General features: G+C 51.4%; 6 protein-coding genes across 6 annotated transcripts; 3 read left to right on the plus strand and 3 right to left on the minus strand.

The window, feature by feature from the left end:
* Positions 1-931: 931 nt before the first annotated feature.
* Positions 932-2,632, minus strand: BBA_00098 (major facilitator superfamily transporter; the record flags this gene model as incomplete). The annotated part of the gene is made up of 5 exons (XM_008595195.1): positions 932-1,468; positions 1,530-2,072; positions 2,123-2,220; positions 2,292-2,394; positions 2,498-2,632. 5 exons carry the CDS (start codon positions 2,630-2,632, stop codon positions 932-934), a joined length of 1,416 nt encoding a protein of 471 aa, XP_008593417.1.
* A 3,632-nt stretch (positions 2,633-6,264) lies between these two features.
* On the minus strand, positions 6,265-6,988 carry BBA_00099 (uncharacterized protein; the record flags this gene model as incomplete). Its single annotated transcript, XM_008595196.1, has 2 exons — positions 6,265-6,338; positions 6,823-6,988. The coding sequence occupies 2 exons, from the start codon at positions 6,986-6,988 to the stop codon at positions 6,265-6,267; spliced, it is 240 nt and encodes a 79-aa protein (XP_008593418.1).
* A 2,662-nt stretch (positions 6,989-9,650) lies between these two features.
* On the plus strand, positions 9,651-10,417 carry BBA_00100 (uncharacterized protein; the record flags this gene model as incomplete). Its single annotated transcript, XM_008595197.1, has 3 exons — positions 9,651-10,221; positions 10,280-10,332; positions 10,391-10,417. 3 exons carry the CDS (start codon positions 9,651-9,653, stop codon positions 10,415-10,417), a joined length of 651 nt encoding a protein of 216 aa, XP_008593419.1.
* Positions 10,418-12,138: 1,721 nt separating this feature from the next.
* On the plus strand, positions 12,139-12,885 carry BBA_00101 (carbohydrate esterase family 4; the record flags this gene model as incomplete). The annotated part of the gene is made up of 1 exon (XM_008595198.1): positions 12,139-12,885. The coding sequence occupies one exon, from the start codon at positions 12,139-12,141 to the stop codon at positions 12,883-12,885; it is 747 nt and encodes a 248-aa protein (XP_008593420.1).
* A 1,099-nt stretch (positions 12,886-13,984) lies between these two features.
* Positions 13,985-14,596, plus strand: BBA_00102 (ATP-binding protein; the record flags this gene model as incomplete). The annotated part of the gene is made up of 1 exon (XM_008595199.1): positions 13,985-14,596. One exon carries the CDS (start codon positions 13,985-13,987, stop codon positions 14,594-14,596), a length of 612 nt encoding a protein of 203 aa, XP_008593421.1.
* A 566-nt stretch (positions 14,597-15,162) lies between these two features.
* Positions 15,163-15,848, minus strand: BBA_00103 (uncharacterized protein; the record flags this gene model as incomplete). Its single annotated transcript, XM_008595200.1, has 3 exons — positions 15,163-15,198; positions 15,336-15,413; positions 15,714-15,848. The coding sequence occupies 3 exons, from the start codon at positions 15,846-15,848 to the stop codon at positions 15,163-15,165; spliced, it is 249 nt and encodes an 82-aa protein (XP_008593422.1).
* Between the last annotated feature and the right edge of the window lie 2,197 nt (positions 15,849-18,045).

Here is an 18,045-nt window from a genome sequence, read left to right on the forward strand (position 1 = left end):
TTATAAACTTAAGTTCTAAAAGAGAAATAACCTAAAATAAACTAGAACTATTCAGTTATAGGCCTATCGAAGCGCAGCGATCCGAGCTAACCCCGCAACCTGATACTTGCCGCTGCCATTTTCAGACTGCTAGAAAAGTCGCTGGTTTTTTTTTTTCCTTTTTCTGATTTTTTCTAGCTATATATATTATAGGACTAAACTCCTGCTAATATCGTAGTTTTGCTAGCTGCCAGGCTTGCCGGCTATACAATAACCTCCGCCTAGGCCTGACACAACAAAACATGTGCCCTAAAAGCAGGCCGGCCTGCCGCTGGAGCCTACTACAGTGCCCGTGGCATTCGAGTTTGGAGAGGCGGCAATGCTGCTATCAAACTGTCAAGGCTACTTCCTGCACGAAATCCCGGCAGACTTTCTAGAACATGAATTTAAGGAAAGCGTAGCTCACTGATAGCGTTGGCGTTAATTTCGCATCTACTTTTACGCAACAATTAACAGTCAGTGTTAGTGTCGATCCTCGGTTATGCTAGTTGCCTAAGCCGAGCGACCGACGGCGCCAAGCTGCTACCACAGCGGATCCGCGCAAGCGATCCGCCATAACAGAGACACGCATGTGAGCTTCTGCGCGAATCATGGAAGAAGTAAGCTATGCGTCATCATATTGTGTATTCGGAAATGGGCTCACATTAAGCGCGCTCCACTGGCAGCACCGAGCCGCCCATGGTCGGGAGAACGAGAGAGCGGTTTCGAGACTGGTGCATACGACTTCGCAGCGGCGCCATCGCTGACGTCACGCATTTTATGAACTTGACTCAAGTTCGGCATTCTCGTCAAAAACATATGGCGGCACGGGTTTGGGAATACCCTACGCAGTCACGCTATTTTCCAGAGGTCAATTCGATCTAAATACTTGGCCTAATATAAGTGTTATAAGCTAGTAGACATAGAAATTGGTAGTCTCGTCGTCGCTAGCTCTAAGCGCCCTATTACGCCTCAGCATAATAAGCTTGGCTATCCATGCTAGCATCGCCGTGGCGATGCTAAACGCTGCGCTGCTTGCCATGGCAATGGTGTAACGCGGGCCGTCACTCTTTGGCCACAGGTACGGCGTCCAGATGAAGCTGACATTCATAATCATGGTAACCATGCTGATTGCAACCGCCTTCTTCTCCTTTGTCTGGCCACACACACTACCACACCAGCCGAGAATGAGGCTGTTGACGCCGTACGTACCAATCGTGAAAATGACCATGGATATATAGCGGCCGACGGTGTTGAGAGTGGCGGCAGCACAGACAAAGCCAATGACGGCTACAGCCTTGGATATAGTAATGTGCCAGGTGCGCTCATTCATTTTACCCGAGGACCAGGACACGAGGATCGTAATGGCGCCGGCAATGAGATACGGTGGGCAGGTGAGCACGAGGGTGATGGTTGTGTTGAACTTGAGGGTTTGGACCACAGTTGGAAACTAAAAGAGGATAGTGGTGTTAGCGAGAGGGGCGTGTGAAGCAGCCTCGCGTCAAACTCACAAAGTTTTTGAATCCATTGGCAGCAAGATGCATGTGCGCCATTGCACAAAATATCCACACCATGGGATCCTTGGCAGCCTGCTGGAGGCCTTTCCATGTGCTCGTCTCTCCCTTGTTAGCGACCGTATCAAGCTCCATGCGGTTGTACGCCAGATCTTTCTCCTCTTGGGTCAGCCACCACGTAGTCAGAGGAAAGTCGGGCAACAAAAAGTATCCGCCAATGGCAACGACAAATGTGACGGCGCCTTGGAGGATAAAGAGCCATTTCCAACCAGCGAGGCCAGCAGCGCCGTCCATGCCGTGGAATATTCCGGCGGCAATCAGGCCGGCAAAAGCAGTTGCCAAGATGTTTCCCGTGTAGAGAATAGCAATGCGTGTCGCAACTTCCTTGCGCGTATAAAAGATGGAGAGTAGATAGACCGCACCGGGATAGTAGGGCGCCTCTGTGACCCCGAGAAAGAATCGCGTGAGGAGAAGACCGACGTAGTCTTTGGATACGGCGGTAAGGGCACTCACGACGGCCCATAGCATCATCATTACTCCCTAAGAACGGTTAGTTGGTTGGCAGAAGGTATGTAGTCTGCAGAACCTACCATGTAGCGGCTCGGGCGAGTGCGAGTGAGAAACATGTTAGATGGGACTTGGCCAATTATGTAACCGACGAAGAGGATAGAGACGCAAGTTTGATACTCTAGGAGTGACCCAGTCAGCATCATGCCATGCCAAAGACGACAGGCACTGTGACGCCCACGGCCAACGTACGTGTGCTTGTGAGGTTGAGATCATCTTCGAGATCGTTTAGACGTGCTAATGCAATCGCATTTCTATCGAGGTAGTTGAGCCAATACATGCTCCAAAGCATAGGCTATTATACGTCTTTTTCGTTAGCCTCCGCTTTTAGCTGTGAAGAAAAAAAAAAGGTTTTAGTGTTGGGGACTCGCCATGATCCATCGGTCCAGCTTCTTGACAAGGGCAATTTCCTTGGGATCAGTCTTCTCATGAGCACCCGAGTAGTCGACCTTTTCAACCTGCGGGACTGGCTTCTGCGAATACTCCTCCTCAACGACCATCGGCTCGTTTTGCTGCTTCGCCGGCTGAGCCATGATCAAAGAGTCGCTGCGTGATAAGCTTTGCCAGCTACAAATGGCTCAGAAAATAAAAAGTAGTAAGCCCTTTTCTTTCGGTGAGAGCTAATCAGGAGGTATAAATGAGGTGGCGTGAACACACAATTTTCTGGGAAAACCTGGCATCGGGTCAAAATGTAACGCTCCGGCGAGCTTTTATAGTTCAATCAGAGACAATGAATTCAAGCTTGGCCCCAGAAGGCCCCCTCCAGAAATCGTACGAGCAAGGCAGCGATTGCCAAGCTGAAGGAAAAGCCACGCAGCGATAGCAATAAAAACGCTCACCTGACGTGTCAACACCTCTGTTCATCGACGGCATGGTTGCGGCAGGTAGGTCCTGTGCTGATTGGGTCAGCCATGATCTAGACACCGTCGCAGCTGACATCAAGTCAAAGTTGAGACATGCCCATCCCTGTGCATAAAACGCCTTTAGCAAGCAGAGTAATATATTAAAGTTGCGGGGACGCTTCGTCAGTGAGGATAGCGTAATCTAGCCAAGATGTGGCTGAGGCCGCAAACTCCATCGTTGGGTCCTCCTCTGCGTGTGCCCGGGGGGAAATAGGGCTACTTGGGGCGTGAAAGTTCTTGGAGGAGGGGGGGGGGGACAATGTAGCCTTGTTCAGCTGGCTCAATCTGGGGGGACTAAGAAGAGGAGGCAGTTTCATCTAGAATTTGCCTAGAGTGTGTCGCGGTCAGAGCAACTTCTCTCCCTCGATTAGTCGTGGCGCCCACACGACGCAATACACATGGAGAGGATGAAAGGAACGAAATACGGAGGACTGGCGGGTAGAATATGCGGAGAGAGCAATCTGGTGAGACGAGAGGACCGAAAGAGATGTATTGTTGATGACTAGGGGCTAGCATGATACTCAGATGGAAATGATTCAACGAAAGACCCTTCGTTACTCAACCTGTCTTCAGCTTTGTACGTCTGTAGATACCCCAAACTTTATTAGGTGGTAATGCCGCGTTCCCACCCCCGCGAGCTCCCCCAGTTTGCCAAGACGCCCCGCGAAGCCTAACGAAAGCTTGGCATCCCGCGTCTGTACACCGTACCCACGAGTGCTATATGAGGCCAAGGTGGACAATATTTACCGAAATACTTGCCGATTTTGACAAGGAACACGAAAAAGCAATGACGATAATTGTCTAAAAGCGCTGCCAGCCCCAGGAAGTGTTGTGTGCGCGATTCACCGGCTAAGAGCAGTGACAAGCGTGATATACATCGAGGACATTGGGGAAAACGGCGGTCCCACCATCGTCGTTTTCCAACGGGCGCTTTGCAGGGGTCCTTTCAAATAAGCTTTTTAGGGTCGGGGTCGTCAAAAGATTGTTCAGCGCCTCCCTGACTCGCTCGTTTGTCCATCAGGATATCCTCTGTGGGCGCCCGACACCTTACCCTGGTGATACCTGGAAAGCCGTGAGTTGGAGCTGCGACAATGATAGCCATATATCACACGCGGCAGATTCCATCCATGTTCTGCATTGCTTTCGTTGTTCCTGACGCTCGTATTCTAGTACCAGCACCTCGGTGCCCAGCTGGAACGGTACCATAAGGGTATTCTATATAGTTTGTTAAATATTGGTCAGTTAAATGAGAGTGGAACTGCCTGTTTTCGGCGCAAGCTTGGCGTCTGGGGGACGGTGGCACCAGCGAACGTGTAGCGCTGTCAATGACGAAGAAGCCATAGAAGTTGCAAACTCTTCCCCTCCGTCGCATTCTCGCAGAATCTCTCCTTGTTCGCTCCTTGCAGACTTGAGTTATTTTTTCTCCTCGTGGCGTCGCAAAACCCCGGCGCTGTATTCGGGCCGCCTCTGGTCTCGCACCATTGAACGTGGGCAAACCCGCCGCCAAGCAGCAAGACAGATGCGGCCGACCGTGGCACACGTGTAAGCAAAAACAGGAAAAAGAAACGCATGGAGCCCTGGAGTCTGCGTAGCAAGGCAAGTGGCGTCGCATCGGTCCTTTGCGAGCCATTACTACCACCTGAATCGGCGGCAAAGGTTTCCAGTGCATCACCTACGAGATTCTCAACGAGGATTCAGCCGTAATAGTAGCCTGGTGATCAAGGGAGCAACGTCAACTCTTGCCTCGGGCTCATTCTACCAGCCGCATAGAGACTTTCCATGCCCCATCTCGGCCATGGCTGACACCTAATTACCCGGTATATCCTATCATTAATGGCGAGTTTCTAACCATGCACCTGGGATCAACTACCAGGGTCCTCAGCAGCTAGCAACTTTCATAGAGCAACTTCAGCTTGCTTACATGGCCGTGCTTTGCGCAAAAGCTGACTTCGTTTTACTACCGCTAGACATGATTATTCTGAGAATTTCTTTGTGAAGGTCTAGTTGATGCGCAAGGTCCAACATCACGAGTCCACACCACAAGTCCATTCAAAGATTGGATTTCCCACCCAGTATTGGGAAAACAGACTTCATTATCTGACTATTTTGGCCTCAGCGCAAAGGACCGTCACTGGACCAGGCGGATTCTCACAGCCGTTCAACTCGACAGACGGGGCATCAAGAAAGAAACCAGACCGGACGCTGTGTGAGCAAAATCTCGGGATGTGGGCAAGGCTACGATTGCAGCTCACGGGCATTAATCCGATAGCCGGCGCCCTATAATCCCAAACAATTGATGAGTCTGCATGCAGGTGTAAATTCAACCAACTTGCATGTCTGGCTGCTACCAAAATTCGGCAGGACAGACGGCATCTCAGTTGCCACAACGGCCCCTACCTCTTCCCTTACACCTGCCTGATAGACAGGCCCATTGCCTATAGAACGTTTGCAATGGCCCATCATTTGGTTGAAACCATGAAAAAAAAAAGTGTAGAAGCCACACCGATTGCCAAGCTCACACTGACAACGAGCCGCAGGCGCAGGTCGAAGCAGTCTACCGAGGCAGTGCTTGCGGATAGGAGGTCGACAAATGTTGCGCAACCGCCGCTTAGCCGCGATCAGGAGAGCGTGGGAGGAGTATTATCTATTACAGGATTAATTGCTTTCGAGCGTTGCTGTAGCCTCGTTCGATTTCCCCCCAAGCACAGGAATAAAGCCTCTTCACCAGTTTCGCTGTGTGGAGTTCCAGCGAGCACTTACACGGCCAAGTCGAGTCACCAGAGTAGAAATGCTAGGATCCAGGTTCTAAAGCTCCCTCCTATAGCTTGACTAATTGACCCGAACATTGCACATGAACATTGCACATTTTTGGCCGATGCATAATCGAAATGCGAAGCTCTTAACGTCACAGTCTGCTCTTGTAAAATGCACCTTGCTGTGCGATGCTCCACCAACATATGAACCGGTCATGGGGCTTGCAGCATCGCCAAACTACAGCCAAGGTCACACAAAACACTGGGCGCTAATATTGAGGGCAAATAAGAAAGAAACACGTCACAAGCCCATTGCGCCCTATAGAACTCGTGCGCTCTCGGCTTTGTCAATTGACTCGTCCAGACATTGTCTGGGAACATGTTTGAGCCGGTAGGGGCGAACCGGCATCGGTGTTGGGGCTCGCCGCTGTGGTCCAGCCTCTGATATCCGCGACAACAAAGCCACCTCATCTCTTTTTTTTCATCGTCATACCCTCAGACCCATTGAAATCAGAAGTCTTTCTCCACAGCTCTGGGTATTTCGCCGGTGATGCACCAGATGCATCTGTTGACGCGTACTTGAGCTGCGCAGATTGGTAACAATTGTATAGCTTGCCTTTTGCACCAGAACCGGGTCGTTCAAAGAGAAGGGGAATCCAGTACGGGGAGGAAGTGGGCGTAGATATTCAAGCATTCGGCGTGCACTCTAGAAACTCTTTGTCACCAACGGGTCAAGGTATCCCTGACAGTCCAGCAGCCATTGACGGGAGCCTGCCAATGCCAAGATGAAGCTCGACGAGGCTTGAAAACTCTGGCCTGTAGGTGTGGTTCTCCGCCCACCAGACCGACGTGGTGGCGTACTGACGGCAACAAAGAAGTCTCTTTCGCGCACATTCGCCATATCAGACAAAGATCTGTATCGCGCCTGAACAGCCAACAGAGGCGTCAAAGGAGCCAGGCAAGGCCCGCTCCATCGGCATCAGCAGCTATCTGCGTCCACGCATCGACTCGACGCTGCGCACCGCACGAGATCTCCCCTTGCTCAACCAGATCGAGCACCACCCGTACCTGCAGCATGGCAACGACAATTTGCCCTGGCTGCGTGGGAACGGTATTCAGTGGCGTTGTTCATATGCCCGGACAGACCGCTGCGAGAGCCATTGGCGCGCATGGCAAGGCTGTACAAAACAACCGAGACGGTAGCTCTTCTGGCCTGGACAATGCAGAGCGGCATTGTGGCGGTCACGACGAGGACGATGATGGAAAGGCTGGAGAAGTATGCGGCGGCGGTAGAGATGAAATTGACGGGCTAACACACGAAGAGGTTGCGGGCGCGCGGAGGACTATCGCTATCGGAAATTGTTGCCTCAACATTTCGGGCCAGCTGAAGGATCGTAAAGATGGACAGGCCCGATTGAATGCTGGTGTCTTTGACATAGATTCTGATTCTTCTTCTGTTTTTCTTGGCGAACGGAGAGCCCCCAGCTGATGGGGTCGAATTTCCGCGACGCGAAAACATCTCTTCCCCCTGCCTGAACCACCTCATCGGCGAGCGATTTAATGCTGGCCAGCCATGGTACTGGCGATGGAAGAAGAACTGGTGTTGTGTAAAAGTAGGTACAAATGATATTGGACGTGGTGGCCGTTGTGGTCGATGGCACTAGGCCGTAACCAGGGGGTGACCTAGCAGCAGGATGAGCCCACGAACTGGTGGAGGGGGCGGACACAACGGATAACTATGACTACCTATAGATAGTCTAATTCGATTTTATCCCATGTTGGTCATCTTTGATAGTCAACTCGGCCACATGGCGCGAATCCAAAGCTCTGAGAATCAATGACTGTTGAAGCCTGCATGTAGCATGACGTCGTGGCTGGAATGGCAGTGTGTCTGATGATGCAGCACAGGCTTGCAGTAGTTTGCTGCGGCGACAGTGCGTCGGAAAAGAGCGTTTGGCTGTGCGTGCTGCGCGCATGAACAGCCAGCAAGCTTATTCGCTGGCACGTTTCTTTGCCAGCGTGGGTCCTGTGCTGGCAGCTGGCAACGCGACGTAGCAGCTGGCAAAGGCAAAGCAAACAAACAAGGCAAAAATATGTCTCTCCACGAGGTGATGACAGGATACAATTCGTTGCAGCATAAACAATATAACGTTTCATTGCAGTCATACTCGGAAATTAAAATATTACGAGGAGCTGTGCCCTGCAGAAAAATAGAGCGGGCATGTCGGCGATGTACTTGGTATGGCGGGGGTGGGATGGCAAGAGAAGGATAGATTCGGCTCACTCGGTCGCGCTAACGCGTTATGGGGGGAGAGGTAAGGCAGACAGAGTTATCATTACCTGGTAATTTTCTGCCAACCACCACAATTAAAAGAAAAAATTGCCCGGCTCCGACAGCCGCTCCGGGGGCGGGCGGGCTCTTTGCTGTTCTTGGTGTGGTGGCCGCCTTTTTTTTTTCCTCGTCTGGCGCCACACACAACCCACTAATATGGTGAGGGAGGGTAGGCTGCGAGAGGTACGGAGTGCAGCGTGCAGAATGCGCCTAGCAACAAGTCGAGTAAATCGATCAACAATGGTTCAAGGATAAGATCGGGTTGCTATAATTCTGTCCTAGACTCAGAATCAAACTGAAACTGACTGATCACACACAGACGAGCACCGACCCTGAGAGTAACGTATTACCACCAGCATCTCCACCAATAGCTTGTGGCTCTGCCCCGGGATCGGCCTCGCTGGGTGCGACCAAGGGCGGCGACGTAGAGGGAAATCATAGGTAGTAAGAGGGTTGTATTACGCCGTGTGGGAGTATTGATAGGCCGAGGTGCGGAATCGCAGCGAGAAAACGGCCAAGAAAAGACCACAAACCTGCTGATAACAGAGCATATGAACAGTAGCTATGAAGGCTACCAGAAGTGATGGGATTGTTAAAAAGAAAGAGCTGATTCCTGAATATTATCGTCTGTTCTTCGTCATGTATCACGGCACTGCAAGCTTGACACGTGCTGGTCCGCCAAGCAAACGCTGGTATACTGCCACACACTTCGCACACACCAAACGGTGCCTAAATGAAAGAGTACTGGTTTAGTGACGACAGAGTTTGTCCTTTTATTTTTACAAGATAGGGAAATTCCGCAGAAAAACAAAAATAAATAGAAACAGCCCATCGCCACCCTTACCCACAGGCCTTGTCCGTCCCTGCTACCTTACACAGCCCAGCCCTTCCGGACCGCCCACACGCCCCCCCCGAAGACCGGAACCAAGCCTGGGAGTGCCAATCTTGCTTTTCTGCTACTACTACTACGAGGGAAAAATCCGAAATCCCCTCGCCCCAAAAAAAGAGGCTTTGCGCCAATCGGGCAGGTGGACGGCTTACTGGTTTCCATCTAAACGAAAAGGCACTTTTTGTTTTGACCTCTTCTTCAGGCCGAAAATGGGAACAAGAAATATCTCATAAAAGTCAAAGTAGCGTCAAGAACGAGACTCCTTTTTATCCACTCATTCTCCTTCCTCACCTGCCTCGCCTCGTCTCTCTTGCCTCCCCTTTTGCCTCGCTCCGTTTTCCGCTCTCCGACCCAACTATATACTAACAAGAGAGGATCCCCAAGCTGCCAAAGGAACGAGGACCCATTTCATCTCCATACTCGCACCAGGGACCGTTTTGGTTTCTTTTCTTCTCTCTTTTCCTTGTGCTTCTTCCTCTTAATCTCCCCTTGATCCCCCATCATACAAATCTCCGACTTGAGGCGAGTTTTCGCTGATTACATTCCCATCTCAGCAACACCCACCCACCTCCCCACCTTCCATCTTTTCGCCTTTCTACTTTTACTCTCTCCTTCTCTCTTCCTACCTACTTGTCTTCCTTTTTTTATACTATCACCTCTACACAAACATTCAACATGGCCACCTGCGAAGTCACTCAACTTTCTATCGTCACCTTTCGCCCGGATCTTTCGCCGCCCTACTCGCCACCTGCGCCGCCCTCGGCCTTTCTGGACGTTGCCGCTAAGCTGCAGGCCGTCCCCGGCGCCCGCGCCTCGTATCTCGGCTACCAGCTCGAGGATTCGCGCAAATGGGTCTGGGTTGTCCGCTGGGCCACCGGTGCAGCTCTCGACGCCTTCCTCGCCTCGCCCTCGTATGCCCGCTGGCTCAACTCACTTCGCGCCGTCGCCGACACGTACGCCAGCGACCGCGCTTTTCTCCGTGGCAGCATCGCCGCCTCCCTCAACAGCCCCTGCACCGAAATCGTCACGGCTTGCGACGCCGATCCGGGCTTCGTCGAGGATCGTCTGAGGCCGTTCTCGAAATGCTTTGAGCGAGAACCCATTCCCGGCTACCACGCGCTGTCGTATGGTCAGTGGCTGCCGGTCGCGTATGATGGCGTCGCGCCTCCGGTGGGCATCACGGCCGGCATGCTCATCGGCTGGGACAGCAAAGATGCCCATTTTGCACAGCGCGGAGAAGGAATGCGTAAGCCGCCTTTTCTTTTATTCTGTTCTTGTTCTTTTCCATTTGCTGACATGCGCAGTCATTGATCGCAACATTCATCATATTCGTGGCGGCCGCAAATCATTAGGCTTGGTAAGTTGCACCCTGGTCCTCCTCTTACACGATGCAGCCCAAACTAACACAGTCTCAGTATCACGTCAACTTTACTCGTCTTTGATACACGGCCGAAACGACTCTCATCCTCCCACCTCTGACGAATACTTGATGATAAATTAGCGCTTTTTTCTACTTGCATTGCTCCCTTGTTGCTTTTCCTTCTATTTATTGCCGCCGCGGATATAGGCTGGCCACACCATCTCGAAGAACGCAGCTCGGGACTATGAATAAATCACCTTTGGCATCCGCCAAACCCTGGTCCCTGAATTCGTTTTGGGGAACAATTGCTGTTTCTCTAGGCGTAATAATGCTAACTCGCCTTTTCAACTCGAAAAAAATAGGACGCGGGGCGGCACGCAGCGGCCCCTCCGATACCGGCTCACCAGCAAACTGTAAATGCCCATGGTAGTAGAGGTTCTCTTGACCATCATTGTGACAAAATATCGTATGTTTCTTCTTGTGACTTTTTATTGTAGCTTATTCTATCTGATATCTTTCTGATACTTTGAATTGATTCTCTTGCGGTATAAACAACGCATGCCGCCGCACGAGGAGAAGAGGTGGCGCATCGACTCGGGCTACGATCGGCCCAGCTGCCCCGTTACCCGTAGATGCAGACCGGAAGTCTAAACCGGTGACGACACGGCAGCAAAATCACGCACATTGAACGCTGAATTGCCACTCGAGGGTGCTAGTGGCCCGCGTAACGACGGTTTATTTAATCGTCTTCCCCACAGAATGATGAGAATGCTCACTGCGTACATCCGCCCGGTCCCGGGCCAGTGATGGTATGATGAAGCTAAAGAATGGCGGGATTTACACAGCTGCATAGCAAGCTTCGCTCGCCACAGTTGAACTCATCGACCTCCTGTCGCCGACAGCCAGGTGTTTCTTCGCTGCAGTATGTAATACAAAGCGGCGACAGTCTGTGGTGCCGAACCGACACGCTTCGTGCAACTGCCCGCCGTAAGCAAGTTGGTCATGCCATCTTCTGTCGTCTTTATGCTGGTTGGAACCAAAATTTTCCGACATGGAAGCATTTTTCACGCTGAAGATGCTGCAAGAAAAACTTTCATCGTCTACCAGTGGCACAGAACCTTGTCATCTGCCCCATCCGGGCCCCGTCGCAGCCATGAGGATCTGGCCGCATTTCCCTACTTTTTTCGTTCCCCAATCTGACCCTTTGCATATTCAATTTCTTCTAGATTCACCATAGCATGCAGCCGCATTTTAAAGGATGCACAAACCCCACGGTTACAATTCAGAGACATACCTTAATTACGCTTCACTAAGTCTCTGGGTAGCTTTGCCGAACCCCCAGGCAATGGAGCCGCCCACCCTTCCCGATCCCTTTTAGGCTCCACCTAAAAAACGGCAAGCCAAAAAGAAAGACGAACCAGGAGGTTTTTCTCAACAACTTTGTTGAAAGGGAGACGAGTTGGAATTACGACGACTCGATATATTACCCAACGCGAGATTCGAACCCGATCCGATATTTATCTTTCAGAAAAGCGATACCTGATTGGGCAATTTACGACTGCGCGACAAAAAGAGCATGGTGTGGTGACAGCTCTCGATACCCCTAGCTGGCAGGAAACTCGACACCCAATACCATTGCAAACGCTCGACCGCGTTCGACGTTTATTCACCTCGACGCAACGATCATACACAGTTAACTTCTCACGCACACACACACACACACATCATACATCACACTCAATGCCCCGCATACCCTTCTTCCGCCTGCCCACCAAGCTCCGGCGGCACGTCCGCCGCAACCGCATGGCCACCCTCGTCCTTCTCGCCCTTCTCGGCGCTGTCCTCCTCCTCCTGCCCCTCTACTCCCTCTACTGCGTCTACAAGCCGCCCGCCCTTCTCCTCGGCTACCTGCGCGCGCGCTACCCCGACGTGCTCTTTGAAGAGACCACCACGGACAAGATCATGGCGCTGTCGCTCGACGACGCGCCGTCGGCCCACACCGACGAGATTCTCGGCGTCTTGCGCGAGTTTGACGTGCACGCAACCTTTTTCGTCATTGGCGCACAGGTCGAGGGCCGGGAGCACACGCTGCGCAAGATTGTGGCGGCGGGCCACGAACTCGGCAACCACGCCATGCACGACGTGCCGTCGACGAGTCTGAGCCTGGAGCAGCTGGAGAGGGAAGTGGGCGAGGTCAAGGAGAAGCTCGTGGCGGCGTACGAGGCAGAGGGCAAGATTTTGCCGAATAACTACTTTCGGCCGGGGTCTGGGTTTTTCAATACAAAGATGCGCGATATGCTCGGGAATCGCGGCTACCGCATCACGCTGGGGAGCATCTACCCGCACGATCCGCAGATTCGCAACCCGGAGCGCAACGCAAAGCACATCCTCAGCATGGCACATCCGGGCGCCATCATCATTTGCCACGACCGGAGGGAATGGACAGCACCGATGCTGCGCATGGTGCTGCCGAAGCTGCAGGCGCAAGGGTATAAGATTGTGACCATAACAGATCTGGTCAAGTCGGTGGAACCATTGGGCGGACGTTGATGGAGCGTTGGGCGCGGCAAGAAGCGAGGCGTTGGGAATAGACATTGTATAATTTTGTGAATATCTTTTGTTTTTTTTTTTTTGTTCTTTTTGCTCGTGGATTGGGACATTACATGAATGGGCCAGAGATTCAAAGGGAAGCATGGGAACGAATCATCACTTTACAGGCCCTGATTGCATGGACTTCGACATGGACACGCAGCTGGGCTTCGACTCCTTTATTGGACTGCATTAGCGGGAGCTTCAATATGCATCAACATTCGAATTCGATATTCTGTATTCTTCTCCCTAGTTGATTTAATGTTAGCGTCAAGAAGCCTGTTACAGCCTTACCAGCTACGTCACTTGTTGTCCTGGCAAAACGATACAACGTGCTCAGCTACTCTTGTGACACACCAACCCTGTCACTCGATTTGAGGAAGTTGCAAGTTTCTTTATTTGCCCTTTTCTTTTTTCTTCTTATATCTTTACTTCGCATTTGCTCTCCCAATCTCCATAATAGCTACCCACCGCATCCCATTGTTGCGCTCAAGCTCAGTGTTAACCTAGACATTGAGCGCAATCGTGGCGTGCTTTTGCTTCATTTTCACGGTCCGAAAGCCCCAATTTTGGAGCAGCAATGATCCAGCGGCTTCTGTTCAGGTCCCAAAAAGCGAACGAGAACTTGCCCTATGGCGTGCTGGAAGTCTCTGTCAAGGCCTGACTTGTAGGATAACAATCAACAACACGAATTACAGACCAATAACCTTCTACGACAACCATGTCGTTTAATCCAACAGACATCGTCTTATGTGGCAAGTCATATAACTAGGTCACTCCTTAAAGGGAGGACACAGGTTATTTAGGTCAGATAGAATTTCATCCGACTATTGGTTCTCTGCCTTCTCACACCAGGGAGAGCCTGTCTGTCTAATCACGTGTGGTGAGCTTTTGCGCTGTGTATATAGTGGCAGACGCCCGCTGCCCTTTCAGCTACGTTCTTCCCCGCAGTTCTACTCTCTCTCTAACCCCTCTCCATGCATATATCGCCTCTCAAGTCAGCTTCCCGCCCGCGTCAGGACACACTCTTTAGCTTGCCTCTTATTCAGAGGCCAGCAACATGGCCACGCAGCAATCACCACGCAAGCTCTTCATTCAGATGTCTGGCGCGCCGGGCTCCGAGAAGAGCACGGTAGCCAGGCTCCTCGGACGCGCCATCACCGCCGTGGTCATCGACCACGACGTGCTCCGGTCCGCCTTTCTCAAAGCCAGGCTCCCGTTTGACCAGGCGGCAAAGGGGGCCTACGATCTGCAGTGGGCGCTCGCCCAGGACGTCATGAAGCAGAGCCTCAGCGTCATCATCGACAGCACCTGCAATTTCCAGGAGGTCCTCGATCAAGGAGCCGCCTGCGTCAGCCAGCACAACTACACCTACTGGTACATCGAGTGCAGGGTCGATGACATAGATTTACTGGACAAACGCCTACGCGCTCGAGATCCCATGATGAGCCAGCGTACCGGCGTTAATCGACCACCCCCTGCCGCGGCCGCCGCGGGAGCAGCTGGAGCACAGCTCGATGCTCGGGGTGCGGGCGGAGACGAAGATGGCCGGGCTCTCTTCCGTCGCTGGATTCAGCATCCTTGCCGCCCACAAGACAATGTTATAATTGTGGACTCTACAGCAGACCTCGAAGTGCTCTGCCACCAGATTCTAGAGCAGATTGCTGGTTGATTTAAGATCAGGAACTCGCGCCCTTGAGTATATCTTGTTGATATATAGCTAGATACTCCTTAGCCCTAGATGACCTTACTTTCTACCCTTCTTTCTAAATATCAAACAAGCCTAATATGGTATTGCAGTTATGCAGGCTGTCAGTTGACTATTGAAACATGACACAAAGATTTGGCTTGTCTGTCGTTAGTTACTCTCTTTTTTGACACGTTGACTTTCTCTCTTCTTTTCTCTGCTTGCCGTCTTTCGGTATTTGCTGCCCTGCTCCAGCCCTGGCCTTGCGTATCATGTCTGTTTACTAACCGTGAGTGAGGTTCATTTATAGGCACGTAGCCAACGAGGTGCACACATGGGAGCTCGCAGCACCCCAAAGAAATTATTTCATTGATCAAAGCGGCTATCGGGTGATGAAATTGTTCCGTCCAAGACATGTACGACACGACAATATACACATCTTATTCATGCGGTCGGCCCGCGAAATGATTGCCAATTAAAAGCCCCTGTAGCGTTTTATTTTCACGTCACCTTAAGCAAGCCACATTGAAAGAAGCGCGATATATACGAAATCAAGCGCCGTCGGCATTGGAGCGAACAAGCATGATCTGCTTCAGTTTTAGCGCACCAACCCGCCAGCGCTAGCAGGGGTCCTCGATCACTCGGACCTACCTAGCGCGGGATGGCCCAAAGAGGAAGGTTGCCATCGCGTGACGACGACGCACGTACATGATACATGACGGACCTGGGTTGTGACATGCAGCCTTTCAAGATCGGAGGTGCCCTGAATTATGTGCGGTAAGTTGTCGCAGTAAAGGCAGTGCTACATCATGGTACAGCGCATGACTCATGATGACTTGGGAATTGAAAACGGTCCGCCAGGTCATTGTGCTCAACGCAGATTGCTGTGTCTGTGCTAGCTATGGGAGTGTGCCGCGCGGAGTCTTAGCCCAGCCAGCCACGAAATGGGGGCCGTTGCCCGTCAGGATGTGAGGATGACACCCGCCAGTGTCATTGATGCATGCATGGTTCGGAACATTTAGCCCCGTCGCGGTCTAGAGTCAATTTATGCATTGTAGACTCGACTCGAGGATGGCGACAAGGGGCAGTTGTAGCGACATACAGCGACGACAGCGATGGCGGAAATGACGGCGATGGCGAGAATTATGACGATGACGGAACCTCCAGCGATACTCGAGGCGAGAATGGCGGCCACAGGAAAAAATGTAAAACGGACCATCGGCCTTGCGCAAGCCATTTTGGCAGGTCGTTTGATAGAAACATCATTACAATGCGTGGTGATTGATGAGTTCGACACGTAATGACTGCAGTTCCAGCGAGCGCTGAATGTCTTCTTGTAGCGGACGGCGAAAGACACGGTCGCACATGTTAGTCAAAGAGAGTACAAGAAGACGAAAGCCTAGCAATGAGACGAAAGTTCGGCGATGTGGTCTGTGTGAGCAGGCTGGCCATAATGCGCAAACTCGTCAGGGTGATGCAGAAAAGGCATAAACGTGGTCGAATTACGGACATGCGAGGCAGACTCCCGAATACATCAGACGTTTCGCTTTGGCAACTTAATTCACTACTCCAACTATGACTTGTATTGCATGCCGTTGCGTCGTCATGCTCCATCTGATATGTAGGCAGTCAAGCAGTCACCAATTCCGCTGCGGCTTCTACGCGGCGAGTCCACCAAAAAACTACCCCAGCCCAGGATATTAATACAGACAGTGAAGCTAGGGTTTCCCCGCTCAATCCGCGATCAGCGAGATGCCTGGCCTAATAACCGCTGAAGTTTAGCCCCGCAACTGTCACGACGGGACTTCGGTTCATCGGCCTGGCAATGTGGCCCAGAGGGGCATTAAGCGAAGTGGGCGTGGGCGAACTGCTTTTCCAGCTGCGCTATTGATCCAGCGCCTCTTGACGTTGCCGATCTTCCGGTTTTGCTGGAATATACACCGTCGCAAGAAACCGCCGCATGCTTTGGCCGCATTGAACATTTTTCTCACTAGTGCAATCATTGCCTTGTGGATATGTAAACTCTCACCCGCCCTTGTCTCAATAAAATGGCTAGATTCTATGCGTTTGCGGTCGCAGAATACACTGTATTTCAAAGGACACAGTTGCAGCAAGCTGTTGCTGCTACATAGATACTGGGTGTGATGCCTTTGTTATGTACTCGAACCCCTGTCCAGTGATATACATTTAGCCTTAGAGGTGCGTCGCCCCTCCTTACCATTACCAGCCTAGCATACGATATTTACTCATCTCACTCAGTATAATTGTGCTAGTTGCGTAATCCAGAACGGAAGGGAACATCACTTGTCTCTCGTATATGCAGGTGTTACATATTGTCCTCAGCTCCAACTACAGCCATTGCTGTGTTATGATCTGATGGAAAAGTATAAATATCTGACACCGGCCTCCAAGAACTTTGCGGTCAATAATCACAGTGCACTGAAATAAAAGCAAAAAAAACAACATCATCAAACATGAGGTCAATCTTCGCTGTCGCTGTTCTTTCTGGCCTTTCTGGGTTGGCCATAGCCACGCCCATTGAAGCTCGCTCAGATCTCTGTTGGAAGGCGTGCTTTCCGAGCGCTCCGAGCTGCCCCAATGGTTGGGTAAGTATCATTTCGCAAATCCCACTGGTCTTGCTGAAATAAAAGCAACTTGCTAATGCAGTCATGTTAAGGACGCCGAGCAAAAGGTAGGTTCGAGGTCAACAGACAGAAGGTAAACATGGAAAAACGGGCTAACATCTTTGCTAGGGCCAGTGCTGGACCTGCTGCGCGTCTGAGTGAATCAGCTCCTCTGCGTTCGGGCCGCCGCTGAAGAGAGTCAACTGGAGATAGAAGTCTATACAATCAACAAAGGCACATTGCTAGGATATAAGCTCGGGTAGTTGTAGCAGCAAAATATCAGTAGCCGGTGGCATTCGCAAGTACTGACCTGTTTGCATGTTATGTCTTATTGGGCAACTCGAGCCCCATTGTGACGTCGTTACTAATGAGGGGAGTCGCTTTGGGCATGGCTCCAGGTCAGGGTTCTAACTAAGTAAATTTAGAACTCGACAGTTAAAGTATATAGCCCACTTTTCCTGTCATATTCTAATCAGTAGAGGGTACCTCACGGGCCCCAATTCTATCTGAGTATGGGATACTGTTAGTGGGCTCGAGCCTTGGTGGTCCCCTTGTTTATTCTACTCCATCCCATCTTCAATACCGTAGCCGTCGTTTTGTGACATTCTTCCTCAGTGGCCCATGACCTCGTCTATGATTTTGTCTCATCCCTCGACAGGTAGGTTCTCCATTTGCAGTGGCGTTGTGTGATTGCCATTCTCGCCTTCAACGCCGTGGACATCATCTCTGTATGGGCTTCTATAATGTTGTCCATGTTCTGTCTTATTCAGTCGTTGGCGCCGACTTTTCTGACCTGAATTTTTTGCGGTC

The sequence above is a fragment of the Beauveria bassiana genome (assembly GCF_000280675.1).
Source record: "Beauveria bassiana ARSEF 2860 unplaced genomic scaffold BBA_S00001, whole genome shotgun sequence".
NCBI lineage: Eukaryota > Fungi > Ascomycota > Sordariomycetes > Hypocreales > Cordycipitaceae > Beauveria > Beauveria bassiana.